This window comes from Thermobia domestica, chromosome 6 (assembly GCF_964235325.1).
Source record: "Thermobia domestica chromosome 6, izTheDome1.hap1.1, whole genome shotgun sequence".
NCBI lineage: Eukaryota > Metazoa > Arthropoda > Insecta > Zygentoma > Lepismatidae > Thermobia > Thermobia domestica.
The window spans coordinates 230,796,263-230,814,625 of NC_137459.1; the positions used below are offsets into that span (position 1 = coordinate 230,796,263).

At 37.0% G+C, this 18,363-nt stretch overlaps 1 protein-coding gene across 6 annotated transcripts in view; it reads right to left on the reverse strand.

Annotated features, from left to right (window-relative positions):
• The window catches only part of LOC145688428 (TATA box-binding protein-associated factor RNA polymerase I subunit B-like), a 321,407-nt gene extending 318,913 nt beyond the window's left edge, over positions 1-2,494 (reverse strand). Inside the window, exon 1 of one of the 6 annotated variants that reach the window (XM_081762649.1) lies at positions 2,084-2,473. In XM_081762649.1, the coding sequence (XP_081618775.1) occupies positions 2,084-2,170 (87 nt within the window). In that variant the 5' untranslated portion in view covers positions 2,171-2,473. Of the gene's footprint in view, positions 1-2,083 lie in introns of all 6 variants that reach the window. The other 5 variants (XM_081762648.1, XM_081762646.1, XM_081762647.1 and 2 more) reach the window with 5 other exon arrangements.
• Between the last annotated feature and the right edge of the window lie 15,869 nt (positions 2,495-18,363).

Consider the following 18,363-nt stretch of genomic DNA (forward strand, 5'->3'; position numbering starts at 1 on the left):
TTTAAACATGTTTTTTTTTGTTTAAAAAAAACATGTTTTTTTTCAACCCTGCGTGCTATGCATTACATGCATTTATTTAATCAGAGATTCACTAATAGTGTCTTATTAATCGTTTCTTATGGTAGGAGTTTGAACAATGGTGCACATTCATTTTACAAGCGCTTCCTCTTATGAGTATAAACGCGCGTTCGGACGCATGCCACAAAAACGTCTTTGCAAAAATCACAAACCAACTTGTGCTAGGTTGCTACTAAAAGCAAGAATGCTATCTAACCGACCAGGGCATGAGCGTAGTAGACAAGCCTGCACGGGTGTGTCGGTGGCAGAGGGTGCGCGCATAAACGGCGGGTGTAGTACAACAAACACTTGATATAGCACTCACTTATTTTAACGCTACTATATTGTCCAGAAATGCTCTGACAGTGGAAATTAATATCCTAAACAATGCAATTCCGTATGCAATCTGCAAATTTAATTGTAATTACCATTGTTATAACTACTATTCTTAACCAGTACCCAATAGTTTTTTTTTTTATTTTTTCTTTATGGCATTAGTCTGGATGCGTAATTACCCCGTAAGGGGTCACAAGAATTTGAACCATATTATCAATCTGTATGCAATATTTTGGCCAAGCGACAAGTAATTGAGGGTGCAGTATGTTTTAGGGAATCATTTAGGGCACAAGAAGTATTTTGACGGTGTATGGTACCACTAGCGTGGTAGCTTTTTAAATCTGGGAAGGGGGTCGGATGAATCAAAATCGAAATTCTCTTTCCGACGAAAGTTATATAAACAAAGTAGTATAGTTTATTTAAATATATTTGACTAAAATCTGGGGAGGACGCGTCTCCCCGACAATCCCGCTAACGACGCCCGTGATGGTACGCTAACAAAGGAAGTTTATCCGTGTCTCGAATATGATGAAAAATGTTTTTAGAAAAGAGGGGAGGGATAAAAAGAAAGCAGAACACGTATGGCAAAATCTGGACTCATGTCAACTGTATTATTGGGTTAAGGAATCTTCTATACCCATTAGGGCATTTATTCCGAAGTTGGGCGTCCGCTTTCGCCACGTTTTTCCCTCTTATCTCCTTTCCACATTTTCTGCAATTTGCTATTAGGTTAATTAATCCGTGCTCTTCACAAAGTTTTAAAAGATTTTGCTCGTTATCAACGTATTGCTTCACAAATGTTAAAACTATTAGTTTATGGCCCTTGTACATTCGCCATGTTGATAACATAAATGCTCGTTACTTTCCCACAATGCAACTGTTCGGCTACCTTGAGCCAAGTACTTCCCTCCGCTCGGCGTATAGTCCCATGTTTATAACCGCTTATATATAATCAAGCACACAAACGATCAAATTATCCATATCTTTCCTGTAAATTTTAAAAAAAAGTACTGGAAACGGACGCCCAACTTTGGAACTTAACCCCTCACTTGGGGAAGGTTCTAGATTACTGGCCCCCATGTAGGTTAGTAGCTGGATGGATTTCTTTCTGTACTAAAGTTTATACATTTAATTCACACAATACAGCCGAGCGAGCGTTAGCGAGTGAAGGCGGGTCAGAGTCCCGCAGGACACGTTGTATCCTGTTTTCATTACTGCTCAGTGGAAAGGGGGACCAGTAATCTAGAACCTTGCCCCTAACTTGTGGTTACGGTAACGATTCAAAAGACTGCTAAACTAGATTTGAAATACTTACATGCGTACATACGGAAAATAAAGTATTTGACAGCTGACATTTTTTTTTTTTTTTTTTTTTGCCAATAACTCGGGAACAAATGAATTAATTTGAATCTTTTTGATGTTATTCATAGGATACTTATAATTTGATAACTTGCCAAAATCGGTACTGTAATGGGTAAATTTATTGCTGAGTTATTAAGAAAAAATTTTGTCAACTGAAGAATACTTTCTTTCGCGACTGTACAATGTGTTAAAAAGAAACACTATTCCTTAAGGATTAATTCATGAAGATTTAATAAAGAAATGCAGAGCAAAGATGAAAACTTAGGTTGTATGATGTCTATAAGGCAGCAATGTTCACTATAGGACAAAGCCATTTCACTTAAATTACCTGCAATTGTGTTTGGCACTCTTTGCAAAAATAAAATCCGTCGGAGAGAAAAAACGTGTTTCCCTCACAAACTTCGCATGTGAACATATTTTGTTTCCTTTACTACTGGCAAATTACGTACACAGATCGCAATCGAGGAATATAAAACAACTAACCCCAAGATTAAAATAGAAGACCAGCCCTCTACTAATCCTAACTTCAGCTCTATGTCGTAACTATGTTTCTTCTTTTTCTGAGCGTCACAAACACAACACAGAAACGTAGCCACTGTCTTGGACAAAATGAAAGGAAATAAAAATTTGTCAGTTGAACGTCCCACGAATATGCCCTTCAAGCTTTGGGAGTTAACGATTAAGGCAAGTGAATATGAGGATGGGTGAATTGGTAGAATGAGAAAGTGAGAGGAAATGGAAGAACGAGAAAATCCATGGACACGATATTGTCTACCTCAAACTTACTTGGCCGAGATCGAACCAAGGACCCTACGCATCAGAAATAAGCGCCCTACCACTGAGCCGCCGTGTCCCCCTGTCTTGGACAAGATTTATAGGCAATTTAGAAACGTAGCAAAAAAGTAAAGATCAGAGTAGTAATTGAAGTAACACCTCAAAAGGTTTAGAGAAAGTTACCGAACAACAGGAAAAAAAAAAATGAAAAGGCGATGCGTTGCCGTGGAAATAATGGGATTTAAGTTGAAAGAGCCAAGACCAAAAAGGTACATACGAGAAAGAATAGAACTGTGGATGGTAGAGAGCAGCGTTTCCCAACCGGTGTGCCGCGGCACACTGGTGTGCCGTGAATGGGCCGCTGGTGTGCCGCTAGGAAATGAAAACAAATTTATTAATTAAATAGCAACCAAATTACAAGACAGGAAAAATGAGTATTTGTATTTCACATTACTATGAACCTCTACAACGAAAAAAAAAAATACTGTAATTGTTATATATTATTGTATATAGATACATTACTACTACACAGATTTATTTCGAAAACAGAATTTTATTAATATTTAAAAATTGTGATGTATATTAACAATGTTAATAAATTATAAGTTTCACACTGTGTTACTTGTCTGTACATTTTTAATGTTAAAAAAAGTATTTATTATCATTGTTATGACCATTATTGCTTCTTTATTGTTACAGGTTATTTCGTAACTTGAAATTTTAAGATCTCATTCTACCCTTTCGACAAAGCAAACACTCATACAAATTACCTCCATCTGTTTTAAAAATACAAGAGATTTGTTTGCTCGTTTGTTATTTAGTGATCTTCCTTAGTGAAAGGTTGGATACAGTCTTCAAAAAGAAAGTGTATTTATAAATGCCTGAGTCCGATATTCCATTGGAATTGTTTTCTATTTTTGAATTAGAATGAAAAATAAGTATAATGATTTACGATGGAGGGGGCGAACCAGTGATTGAGCTTTTTTCTCTGTGAGAAGGAGGTCAGTAATCACAGAAAAAAATTACGATGGTATTTTCTATTTACTACTACTACTAATAATAATATCTATGAGTGTGCCGCGAGAATTCAAGTTACACCCGTAGTGTTCCGCAAGTTGAAAAAGGTTGGGAAACACTGGTATAGAGAGTAGCGGGAAAAGCAAAGACCAAGTAAATGAAGTAATAATCTTATCAGAGTTGCCAATCGTGGAGAACAAAATTATCGATTTTCGTCTTTAAAATTATCACATATGACAAAAAATTATCGTATATTCGTTATGAACATGATAATTGTAGAAACGAGTATAATACTACTAATAATAGCAATAATATATAATAAACTTATCAACTAAACTGCCACAGATAGCGGCACGGATAAGACCCACATCAACCTGTTTTCAACGTTGTATTATTACTACTTAACTATTCTTACTTTAATATATGGTATCTTACCTACCCCTGTTTCATTTCAGGCATTCACTATTCACTGTTAATCACAAATATTTATTTGGCTAAATTTTACAATACACGCTCCAGCTGCGCATCAAGAAGTACGACCGACCGCTTTAAAAGGGAATAATAGGAGTAGGGTAGAGTGAGATAGAGACAAGTAGAGTAGGAACAGGAATGGATTAGCTGAAGGTTAAGAATGTTTTGACCCATTTTCATAAAATTAATACTGTGTAATTTTTCGTTTATGAGTGAGTATACCAGCAGGAGCGGGCATTGTAAGGTTAACCTATTTATTCTCATATTTCCTTTGCTCTTTCCTACATCCATATAGTATTACTGCCGAAAATTAGTATCTTCGAACTGTGAAGTGTTGCAAAGTACCCACTACTCGGCAGTAGCGGATTTAAAGGGGGGCTTTGGGGCTGAAGCCCCCCCTCCGAATATTAGAGCATGAGTTATTTGAAGTCATTCACACTAAAAATGCTGAGCATTTTGTTGAAGTGATAAATAAGTTTTCATCTGAATTATGGAAATGAATGATAGGGGCTTGTAATTGACTTTAGATATTAACTGCTGGTCTTTTCAATGACGAGAGTCGATGGTCTTAACAGCCAAGTTGCGAACTATGTTGTAAACACAGATACCCCAGAAACATTCCAGAAGATTCCAATTTCTGTGTGATTGAAGCAAAGATATATGAATTTTGTATTTTTAGTTCTGTTTTTTCATGAAGTTTCTGATATGTATTCCTTGTTACCAGTTTCGTATTTAGGGGTGACTGTCGGGCTCAAGCTCCCCTCGAAATCCACGTACAACAATAATCCTTATTACCATTTCTAAGGAAAAATATAAGTGCTTATTCACGTGATGTGTATAGCCCCCGAACCAATATCCTAAATACGTCACTGCTTGTTAAAAAAATATTTCATGTGTCTCCCGAAGACTTTTTTAATGCTGGCTCATTAAGAAAACAGAAAAAATATTACAATGAGATTACAATATTAATAACATAAACCGTTTGAACAGATCTAGAATATCTTTGGCTCCATGAACTAACCTATTTTTAACTATATCCAAGTGTATTATATCTTGCTATCATATCTGAGCAGCAAAAATGAGTTGCACTCTTTTTCTAAGTGATATTGTTCCAGCCACCCTCAAAAACAATTTCTGGATCCGCCACTGCTACTCGGTAATTACTAGAACAATGAATCCTTACCTACGGTTGCCAGACGTCCTGGTTTCCAATGAAAGAATTAACTGTTCCAAAATATGCTTTCGGGACGCCTGTGTTGTCCCGGTTTTGTTTTTAAGATTTAAAAAAAATACAACTTGCAAGATCTAGTATGTATCACCTAAAAAAAAAACGAAGGTTTAGCCATTTAATTTCATTAAACAAACAACAAGGAGTTTGAAAATCACATCCCTTCTTTCGTCCTATGGGTTGTTTAGCTCCCGGAGGAGGAAAAGGTATTTTTAAAATATTCAAGACGTGTCATATTTTATGGCAATAATGTATTCAATAAAACTTTCAATAGAATTAGGATTTTAGATTTCTGGGCTCTCGGCATCTAAGGCCATTTAGCCCGTCACGTTTTGAGGGATGACTAGGTATGCACACGAGTCGAGTCGAGATTTAAGCCTGTCTCATCTCGTCACGAGAAAATGTTGTCTCGACTCGAAAATATGTTTCTGTCTCGACTCGACAGTCTCTGTCTACTCGGCTCGAATTTGAGTCGAGACGTCTCGAAATTCAAGTCGAGACAAAATATACGAGTTAAAATATACGCACACATCAGCCAGACCATTATGACTACCTACCTAATTGTCAGTATGTCGACCTTTGGCACGGATAACAACGGCGACATGTCTTGGCATGCACGCAATTATCTTTGGTAGGTCGCTGGAGAGAGTTGACACCGCATATGCACACACAGGTCACCTAATTCCCGTAAATACCTGGGAGGGGGGCGATGCGCCCTGACGTAACGTTCAAACATATCCCAGACGTGTTCGATTGGGTTCAGATGCGGCGAGTTGTGGGGCCAGCACATCACTTGGAACTCGCTCCTGCGCTCCTCTAACCACTCCATCACATTCCTGGTCTTGTCACATGGTGCATTATTTGTCGAAAAATGCTATTACCTTTGGCAAACATGGTCGTCATGAAGAGGTGTACATAGTCTGCAAGCAGTGTGCGATACGCCTCTGCCGTCATGGTGCCTTGCTCGAGCTCCACTAGACACTTGGATGCTCACGTGAATGTTCCCAGATAATAATTAAGCCGCAGCCAGCTTGTCTCCTTCCCGCAGTACAGGTGTCAAGGAGCTGTTGCCTTGGAATACGACGGATTCGCACCCTCCCATCGTCATGATGAAGAAGTTATCGGTATTCATCAGACAATGCAACGCTCTGCCAATATACCAAGGTCCAGTGGCGATGGTCACGTATTCATTTCAATCGTAGTTGCCGATATCGTGGTGTTAACATTCGCACATGAATGCGTCGTCGGCTGCGGAGGCCCATTGTTAGGAGTGTTCGGTGCACTGTGCGTTCAGACTAATGTTATGAAGGCCTGGGGAAAAAACGGAAATTTTGGGTAGAAAACAGATTTTTACGGTTTTCTCGAACTTGGAAAAATACGAAAATTTGGGAAATTTTCGAATATTTTATTATATTATGCTTTCAAAATTAAAACTATTTAGTATTTACTAGTTTAAAGTTAAGATAATTGAGTACTTATGTTTCTTGTATTAGAATAGGGAAATTTTGTGCACAACTCATCTAAACACTTCAGAGTTAGCATCGTGATAGAACGGAGTTATGGCTACAAAAGAAACAAAAATATAATCCTAGTTAGCTTAATTAGTATAGACCCATTAAAATTGTCTCGGGCAATTTTATGAAGTTCCCCCTTGATGGCAGAGAAGTGTTAAAATAACGGGGTCAGAACCATTTTAGTTAATATATTAAATCAAACATGTATTTTATAGAGATGTCTTCCTTGTTGTATATAAAATTTCCGGAAATTTTGAATCCATTAGAAAAAATCATTTGTCCGGAAATATTGGCAAAAACAGGAAAATATTGTTTTAAAACTATTTATTGGCCTGATGCTAGTCATCTTACTTGCTGTAACATGTCTGTAGCATATACAGTAGGAAGTCGAAAATCCGAACTAATTGGGACCACAGGTAGTTTGGATTTTCGAAAATGACCAACAAAATGCGATTTAGGCTTACACATATTGTACGGTATGTTCTTCTATCGATACAGTGTTTATTCAGTACTTACAGTAATTACAATACCGTACGAAAGGCTACTTACATTTAATGTTTCCGAAGAACCTGCTCGTACACTAAATTACACTGATATTGTAAGTCACACTTAAAACTTATAGGCCTAAGTGAAAATAAAAATATGTATGACAAATAATTACGTATGAATGCACTTTTGTAAAATCACTGACTTCACACAACGTCGACGGACAGACTATTGTTTTTGTTTATCGATTGCGTTATATTAAGACAAAATGTAAAAAGCTTTTAGGGACCGCTTTCGGATTTTTGACGTTCGGTTATCTACGTTCTACTGTATATACACAATGTATTTCGCTAACGGAAAAATACTTAAAGCAACAAGTTTTAATTCTACTTTTTAGTTTTCTGATTTCTGGTAAAATCCCTCTTTATTCTTTTTATATTTTTCGAATAACTGAAACAGAGAGATGGACTTATTTACATATGCGCACATATACCGCACAAGTGAGCAAATTTGAGCAGCGAGAAATATATTAAAGGGTTAAGTATGTGAAACTTACGTTCGTTATTATTACAGACTAGCAGAATACCCGTTCTTCGCACGGGGAGAATACGTTTCATTTTTGGTATAAAGAGCACCAAATCTGTCACCAATGAACTTACGGAGCCCCAAAACTATGAATTCGATATTAATATCGGTAGTTTTCAATCATCTTTACATGTCACCATTCCCCCTTAGAGTACTAATGGGACTGAATTTTGATTTAAACGGCCGGAAGTGTCACTGTTCATCTTAGCGACTCCGAAAACTATCGATTCGACACTAATATCTGTTATTTTCCCCTCTCCCCTTCCCTCAAGTTGCACCTTCAAAGTGAAATAATTAAAACCCATCCCGAACCTCATCTATGTTGACAATTTTATCGAGATCGCTAACATTTCCAAACATAAGGAAGCCATTAATAAGAAACAATTTGTTCGGAAATATTAACAAAAACCGGAAAATATAATTTAAAAACTATTTCTTCGTCTGATGCTAGTAGTCTTACTTGCTGTAACATGTTTGCACATTATACAATGTATTTTGCTAACAGGAAAAATACTTAAAGCAACAGGTTTTAATTTTACTTTTTTAGTTTTCGGATTTCTGGTAAAATCCTCCCTCTTTATTATTTGTATGTTTTTCGAATAACTCAAAAACAGATATGATCTTATTTACACATACACACATATACCACACAAGTGAGTAAATTTGAGCGAAAATATATTAAAGGGTTGAATATGTGAAATTTCCGTTCGTTATTACTACAGACTACCCGAATAGCTTGCACGGGGAGAATACGTTTCATTTTGGACATGAAGGGCACCAAAACTGCCACTAATGAACTTATCGAGCCCCAAAACTATGAATTCGACACTAATGTCGGTAATTTTCAGTTACCTTTACCTGTTCCCGTCCCCTCTTAGGAGTACTAATGGAACTGAATTTTTGGATTTAAACGCCACTTTCTGTTCATCTCAGGGACCCCGAAATTATGGATTCGACCGCCATTTTCGATCATCTCTCTCTCTCTCTCTGCGTTTTTTAATAATAATGGTGCCGGTACGCTGGACCTCACGTTCACAATGGTTAAAAAGTTGCGAAGTTGGTTGCATACCTTTCAGGGTAATAATAATAATAATAATAATAATAATAATAATAATAATAATAATAATAATAATAATAATAATAATAATAATAATGAGCACAATATATAGTAGGGATGGCCTTTTTCGAAAAATCTGTTTTCCGATTTTCGGAAATTTCATTTATCGTTTTTCGCTTTTTCGAAAAAATTTTCGTTTTTCGTTTTTTTCGAAAAATTTTTCGTTTTTCGTTTTTCGAAAAACTTTTTGTCTTTCGTTTTTTGAAAAAATTTTCGTTTTTCGAAAAAAAATCGTTTTTCGTTTTTCGTTTTCGAAAAAAGTATTTTTCGAAAAAATGTGGCCATCCCTAATCACAAGATTAAAGAGATTCGCAGTCACGTCCGGATGTGTGCAACACTGGCACTAGTACCCGTAGGTTATATTTCTGATGGTTTGTTGATCAACATGGAGGCTGTCCGATTAGACGAAGAGTCGAAGTCTTTAATGATTACTTTACGGAGCAATGGCTGGAAAATCCAAATTTTTCTTCGGAAAGTTGGAATTGTAGTAGTCACAGGAATCGAACAAATAAAGCAGTAGAAGACTGACACAAATGCTTAAACAAAATATTATCCAGAACCCCTGCACATTTCCAGTCTTGTGAAGACTATTGAGGGAAGATTCTATATGTAATCATGTTTTCAGAAGAATGAAAATGCTGAGCATTACTCAAAAGAACGGAAAAGCCATGTATATGAAAGTTGACGATAGAATACAGTCAATACTTCATAATTTGAGAGAACATGTTGACCTGAGAAAATGTCTCAGTCGCTTGAGCTTTGTATGTACATAACCTTGAACAATTTCCTATGGGGGCGCGATGGCTCAGTGGTTGGGGTCCTTGGTTCGATCCCAGCTCGCATCGTGTGGACCTTGTGGTGGACAAACACCGTGCTCGTGGGTTTTCTCGGGGTTCTCCCGTTTCCTCATTTCATAGCGTTACACCATTTCATCCATTATTTTGCTCATTAGCATCTCCCTTAGTTACGCAGCCCCATTCAAGGTCCCTCGTGACTATATGTTTAGCGTATGCGTTTTCGGCTCGGGAGACCGGGTTCGATTCCAGGCTGGAGCTCAAGTGGTTTGTATCTCATGTTACGCTGAGTTCACGTCTCTATAGCTGAGTAGGACGCTAAACTAAAACCAATATCCTCATCACCATCGGAAAACATTTGCAAGGTGTTAAGCTTAAAATAAAACTAGATTGCGATTCTTCTATTTATATGTTTTCTTTTCACTTGAAAAATATTTTGAGTCTCTTTAAAAGAAGGAAACGCAACAATCATTTGAGATTTTACATATAAAGAAATAAAAAATGATTAATTAGGCTTATATTATATGGAACTTCTCCACTTTATAGTATAAAAATTTGAAATGGACCATTTATCTTGATACGCCCATGTAATTTTAAAACTAATTGATAAAAATGGCTGGAATTTTGTAAGATGCAAATAACGACAAGGGAACTCTGTCTAATAAACTCTGCAGTACCAACAAATTAATAGTGTTGCCAACATAATATAAAGTTATATTTTTAACGCCACTATGCCATGTTATTACATATCTCAAATCTAAATATTAAACGAAAACTTACAACACAAATTTGTTATTCAGTGTTGCAAATTAAGGACGCTGCAATATGACAAGCATCTAAACTTCAGAAACCTGATAATAGTATAGTAATAATATAGTAATAATAAAAGCAGAGGCGGGTTCAGGACGAACTTAACGATGAAGAAAGAAGGTAGTGAAAGATTCTGTTTTCTCTCACCGACTTTTGCAGCACTGGTGATTGTGAAACTCAGGGAGGTGAATAACCTTTCGCCCCTGGATCTGCCTATGAATAGAATTGAGACGGACAGTGAAATGCAAACCCGCAATACCTTAGTGTCCAGGGGCGGATTAAAGGAGGGGGCGAGGGGGCGATCGCCCCCCTCCCAAGAGCCCTCTAAAATATTAAAATTACACACACTGCCGCTCGTAGCTTACCGCCACACGAACGAAAGTTTGGAATCATTCTTGCATTATTTCAAAAGAGGGTTAATTCTTTAAATTCTATTTAAAAATAGTCTCCGTTTAGCATGCCGCCTTTACGCTAACGATAATTCGAGTCATAATATCAGATAAATCTCAGGAAGAAGAACGATGTTACTTGAGGCCAGAACATCTGTTAAACTATCCATGGCTGGTTCTCTCCCATAAGGAGAGAGGTCTTTTTTGTAAATATTGCTCACTTTTTGCAACGTTTTTTTTTTGGGGGGGGGGGGTATCGAAGAAACGTGCCTCTCCAAACTCTTGGGACTAAACCTTTGAAGAAATTCGCTACTTTCTACGGTATTTTAGAAACTCACAACAAGGCACAATATCACATTAACGCTCTTGATGTCGGAAAAGCGTTTCTGAAAAACTACTGGGAACTAGTGAAATCAGTCGAGAATCAAATGAACTCGTCAAGAAGACAAGTCATCCAAAATCGCGACAAACTGAAATTAATGTGGGAAATGTGATATTCCTTGGAAGGCAAGGCATTGCTTTTTAAGGCCACACGGACAAGGGCACCGATTTCTCCGTAAATTTGGGGGACCATTCAGATGCAGAATTTATATATATGAGGATTTAATGACAAATTGCATTCAAATTATGTCAAATATTGTATATTCATAAATACAATAGGGAGGCCCAGCCGCGTAACAACATTTCGAATATAGGAGGGGGCAAGTATGTTTGTTGCGTCCCTCTCTCAACAGCGCCCCCCCATTACAGCGCGTAATTTCCACTAATCTTTAAAGTATTACTGTTATGTATTTTTTTCGTGTGTGGGGAAAAATAATTGTAATTTACGAAAACAGCTATACATTTGAAAAATTAAAATATTAGACTTACTTGAAGTAAAGACAGCTTCTTCACCCACCCAATGTATTCATTCAACACAAGAGTCGTACATTAGTAAAACTACAAATATACCACATTGACTTGACACCTAGTCTTCCGTTTCAGGCGCTGCTATCGGCTGAAGAAATTCCACTCTCTTTCGCTAAGGCTCTCTCGCTTAGCAATAGCTGAACCCTTATTTGCTCAACGCATGGGTGTGAGCTTTAGTTCGCATTTTTGCTACGGCTCAAGACATTTTGGCAGCACAATAGTAGATTTCATTTGATTTGCGTCAGGAATTAATCACTAAATAATACGACATGATTGTTCCGTATACGTTCAGCACTAAAGCCACATTCTCTCTCCAGAACTCAGAGGCTAAAGACATATCACAACGACAAAAAAATTTTCTAAAGTGATCAACAGATTCTTACAATACACCTACACGCACACTTTTCTTATTTTACTTTCACACCAAATTAATCTTCAAATGTTTCAGTACATAGACTGAACTGCACTTTGTGTTGATATACCAGACTAAAGATGCAAAATAGCCGGATTTTTAGACGTGCTTTATTTTCATTAAAAAAAAAAAGGAAACGGCTTTAGGAATGAAAGCGGAAATTTTCGCTCTTTTGACACAACTGGGATCTCATAAGTCCCAAGTTGGTTGCTTAACCATGATATCAAGTTCTTGAAATTTATACATCTCGAAATGTGTTGTTCGGGTTGCTTAAAGTCAAACTGGCAGACAAGACAAAAGTATCACCACCGTATCACCACTATTGTTTCAGATACTCTTCAATACCTAATTTAGAGCCGAAAAGGCTTCATAATTTTGTTCATATTTCAGAAGAAAATGTTTCATTAATAGCAGCAGCATAATATGATTTAGTTTAAGGAACTGGAGCAACAAAGGTTAGTGCTGTGGCTCTTACCTTTTATTTTTCTTCAGAATACAATTTTTTTAAAAGTAGACCTTAATGGAAAAAGAAAGCTGGAACACACTGCTGTTTCTTCGCTAAATATGAAATATTAAAAGAAAAAAAATCCCAAGCCAAAAAAGCATGGAAAAGATATTCGTTAAAAAAAAAAAAAAAATTTCGAGACCGTAAACCACTATTCAGAACAGTTATTATTCCCACCACTAACTTTCACTAGAACTTTTTTTTTTTGTCGTTAAACATTATTCTAAGAATTGTACAAATAATTCGTTCGAACTAGAACACCCTATACATTAACCCTTTTGAGATTTCGACTTTTTAGGTAAATTTTAGACCTTCAGTCAAGCAGCTATTGCGTCGAGACTCTTTATCGTAGAATCATGGTTCATATATCGTTTTATTCGGAATGAAACAATGTTTTCCTAATTTGTAAATTTCCCTGATGTGTACCTAAGACAATAAAATTCCTGTCCAAATTTGAAAAAAAAAAAGATTTAAAAAAAAGTCCCCTTTCCCTGCGAATTTCTTCCCTCCGGTACACAACATGGGCATGTAAAGGTTACCAAAAAAAACTTTGCTTCATTCCAAACAAAACGAGGTATGAACCATGATACTGGGGTAAATAGTCTTGGTACTAAAATTCATTTACTATTTTTTCCTAATGTCTATTATTGTTACTCAACAAGCTCTAGTGTCAAGACTTTTTATCGTAGGATCATAGTTCGTAACTCTTTGTATTTGTAATGAAGGAATGTTTCCAACTGTACCATTCAAATTTCCCACTTATGTACCAGAACTGAAAAAATCCCACTCAAATTGGAAAAAGAGATTTTTGTCAGAAAAATAACCTTTTTGAGAATTTCTTCCCCCAGATACATGCTAGCGCCACGGCAGTGGTACAGTTTGAAACGTTACTTCATTACAAACAAAATGAGGTACGAACCATGATCTTACAATGAACACTCTTGACGCTAGAGCTTATTGAATAACAATACATTAGTAACTATTACCCAAAAATGGGGAGAGAAATTTAGTATATCAGCTCTAGCACCAAGACTATTTATTATAGGATTATGGTTTGTACCTTTTTGTTTGTAATGAACCAGCGTTTTAAATAGTATCACTTGCATGTCCCTATCATGTACCTGAGAGGAGAAATCCCCGCCCAAAATGTATAAAGAAAAGCGGGAAATTCAAATGGTCAAAAATTAACTTTCTCGGAATCGTATCTCCTCAGGTACATGACAGCGCAATGGTAGTGGTACCTTTGGAAACGTTGCATCATTACGAACAAAATGAGGTGCAGACCATGATCCTACGACAAATAGGGATGACCTATAGCTACTTTACTAAACACGTTGACTTAGTGTAATAGGGGAAAATTCAGGTTTTTTTTTTTTTTTTTTTGAAAAATCATTATTTACCCTACGATCATGGTTTGTGCCTTGTTTTGTTTGGAATGGTGGTAGATTTTAAACGTTACCACTCACATGTCCCTGAGGGAAGGAAAAGAAAAAAATCTAAAAAATCCCCCTTTTTCCACTTTGGGCGGGATATTCCCGCTTCTGATACACAATAGGAAAATTTGAGTGATACAGTTGGAAACATTTCTTTATTACAAACACAACTAGATATGGACCATGATACTAGGATTAATAGCAATGTGCTAGGATTTTTTTAAAAAAGCTCTAAAATGTATCCTTTTCTTTCTTTCTTCCTTCGTCCATGTTTGTGACGTCACTGACCCCAGGCATCGCAATCGTGACTGCAAAATGCCCATGAAACACATTCTTTGATGCTTGCCCGCTTGAATGAATGCAAAAAAACACGGTGTGAAAAACTTTACTAGAGATTTACAAAACAAATTCCGAAGGTCGAGGACATGGTTCAGATCTGTACCAAAAGTCTCCTAAGGGTTCATATATTTGCCCTTCTTTTTCTTATGAGTGATCGATTATTCTTGATTGTTGAACTTCTCATATTTATTTTTCTTCATAATGCAGTAATTAAGTCTCTTTTTCTTCTTATAATGGGGAACAAAGGTGAAAAGTACGTTCTTCATTAATGTTGAAATATTAAAAAAAAAAAAAAAAAAAGATTCGAAATTTGTCAGGAATAAAAGCGGTGGAAGAAACTTTTTTAAAAGCTGTTTTTTGAGCCCTTGCGTACGTAACATCTAACTTTTAATATATTTAATAAGAACGGAATAATATAGTTTCAACTTGTTTAAATGTTCAATGTAAAAAAAAAATAACGAGCCACTGTGATCCTATAGCTCATTTTGACAAAAAAAAAAAAAAAAAAACTGCACACTTCAAAGAGCAGAATTCACACTTTTCCGAAGACAGTTGCACGGTAGGAGCTATTTGTGAATTCTCTACACAGTTCCTTCACGCCCAGTGAGTCAAGCCTGTCTGGGTATGCATTAAGAACTGCAAAATGGTTCAGTCTTGCCTGGGTCATTGTGGACCTCAGATAAGTTTGAGACGCCGCAACATTGAGAAACTTTTCTTGGCAGTTGCAGATGTCGCCGGGATGACAAACAGGAGACGAAGGACTTTCAACACTTGAGGAAACAACTCTCTTGTTTCTTTACAGGGTTCCTTGAAGTTCTCAAGCAGGTTTCTCAGATTTTCTGAAGTGGGAATAGTGGTGAGTAACTGTTGCATCTGTAGTTGTAGTCGGTCCGAATTGACATGGTATTCTTTTAAAATGTCACTAATATCGTTAGAAAAGTTACCTTCCAGAATTACATCCTCTATTGCACGATACTTCTTCAGTTCAGGCTGATGGAATCGACTAAATTTTGCAAATGATATTGTCCAAACATTCATAATAGGTTGCGTGTAATCCGTAATTTCTCTTCTGCGGTGTTGAATTGGTAATTTTTCGCGGATGTCTGCGAGTGTTCTAGTCTTTTCGGGGTCTGTTTCCTGCGCGGTAGCTGAGGAGATCCTTGTTTGTTCTATCGAAGGCCCTCCTATACAATCAGGGGCGATAAAAGGAATAATTAATATATCTACAGCGCCCTTGAAGCAATATTACATCCTTTTTTGTTCTATCGAAGGTACCCTTATACAATCAGGGGTGACAAAAGGAATAATTAATATATCTACAGCGCCCTTGGTGTCTATTACTTCCTTGCTTGTTCAATCGAAGGTAGCCTTATACAATCAGGGGCGAGAAAAATAATAATTAATATATCTACATCGCCCTTGGTGCAATATTACATCCTTGTTTGTTCTATCGAATACGCCCCTATATAATCAGGGGCGACAAAAGAAATAATTAATATATTTACAGCGCCCTTGGTGCAATATTATAGCCTTGTTTGTTCTATCGAAGACGCCCCTATACAATCAGGAACGAGAAAAATAATAATTAATATATTTACAGCGCCCTTGGCGAAATATTACATTCTTTTTTGTTCTATCGAAGGCACCCCTATATGATCAGGGGCGCCAAAAGAAATAATTAATATATTTACAGCGCCCTTGGTGCAATATTATAGCGTTGTTTGTTCTATCGAAGGCGCCCCTATACAATCAGGGGCGAGAAAAATAATAATTAATATATCTACATCGCCCATGGTGCAATATTAAATCCTTGTTTGTTGTATCGAAGGCGCCCCTATACAATCAGGGGCGATAAAAGGAATAATTAATATATTTACAGCGCCCTTGGTGCAATATTACATCCTTTTTTGTTCTATGGAAGGCGCCCCTATACAATCAGGGGCGATAAAAGTAATAATTAATATATCTACAGCGCCCTTGGTGCAATATTATATCCCTTTCTGTTCTATCGAAGACGCCCTATACAACAAAAAGCGAGATAAGGAAAAATTAATGTATCTACAGCGCCTTGGTGCAATATTATTTCTTGTTTATTCTATCGAAGGCGCCCCTATACAATTAGGGGCGTCGAAAGGAATAATTAATATATTTACAATGTTCCATCATTGTAACACTATTTCCTTTTTATTCTAACGAAGCATTATGTCGCCCGTACATAATGAGGGGCGATAAAGGATTAAGAAAATGTTTATATCACTGCTTGATTGTCATATAGGTAATTTTTATTTCTTTATTTTATTGTATCAAATATGTCCTAGACAGTCAACACAAAGGGAACAGAAAAAGTGTCAATTAGTTATAATAATACAAAGCACTGCACTCTGTATTTTGTCGAAGATTTGGAAGTGCATACAAAACACTACTTTTGTACATAAACTATTAATTCTTCAATCGGCTTTAAAAAAAAGGCAAAGTAATCATTAGGCGCCCCCAATAACTTCTACCAGAACTTTGGGGGGGCAATGCCCCCTTGCACCCCCGTCTTGTTACGCCACTGGACAGGCCCACATGAAATTTGGGGGGTCCGGCCCCCAGGATCGGCGCCCTTGCACAATTGCAGGATCGGTGCCCGGCGTGTGCGGATAATTGGACCTCAGATGGTGACAGTGCAGAAACTTAGTTCAACGAGGGCAATTTTCGAGAATTGCTCAAATTTAGAATGGCTTGTAGTGACGATCTCTTAAAAAATCACTGGAAGAAAGCATCGAAAAGGACCATTTTTGCCAATAAAACCACACAAAATGCCCACGTTGAGGGTTGGGGATGAGAAATCACGTCTGTAAAATTGTCAATCGAGTGCGAGAGGATCAGTTTTATTCTATTATGTTTGACGAGACTCAGGGCCGGATTTCCCAATAGGAAGGGTAGGCCCGGGCCTATGGACGCAAGCTCCCAGGGGGCGCACGGCCGAGAGAAAAAAATTTAAAAAAATATCTAGAAATAAAAATAAATAGCCATAACTTAACATATTTTTTGAATTGATTAAAAAAATCAGGCTAATAAAGCGTTCTGATTTTGAAGTTCATTGGAACAAATAATTGTTGGTAAAGTTAAACTATTTTTTCAACATTATGCATCAACTTCTTTACAACATTGATCTCAAACACGGGGGAACTGGCTGTAATTTTTTAATAAAGGCTTTTAGGAAAGTAACTTTAACCAGACTAGGGGGCGGAAAAAATTATTGGACCTAGGGGCGCCAAAATGCTAAATCCGGCCTTGATGAGACTACGGTCCTTTCGCACATATCTCAGCTGTCTTTGATTCTAAGGTACGAACACATGGCTGAAATAAGAGGACTGCTTTGGTTTTATTGATCCTCGATCAGCAGAGCTGAAAGATGAGGACATTGGTTCGAGCTCGGAATCCGAAGACGCAAAACCGCCCGAACTCTCACTGACTGGAGGGAAAATTGGAGAAATTGTTCTATCTTTGCTACGAGACTTCTCACTCGACCCGAAAAACTGCGTTGGTATTGGTACAGATGGTTGCGCCGTCACGACCTCTCAAAGTCGCCGGGCAGTGCAGGAGATCCAGAAGCCCACACAGCAATGAAATATTATCAAATATTTTCCTTCAGAAAATGTATCCTACTTCCCTTAAGGAAATATATTCCATATGTTGTTGAAAACATTTTCCACATAATACTGAAAACATTTTCTGAATATACTCAAAAACGTTGTAGAAATATTTTATACGCCGTTAGAGAAGATTTCCAAAAAATGTTTCCTGTACGATTTCCAAACATTACTGAAAATGTATTTG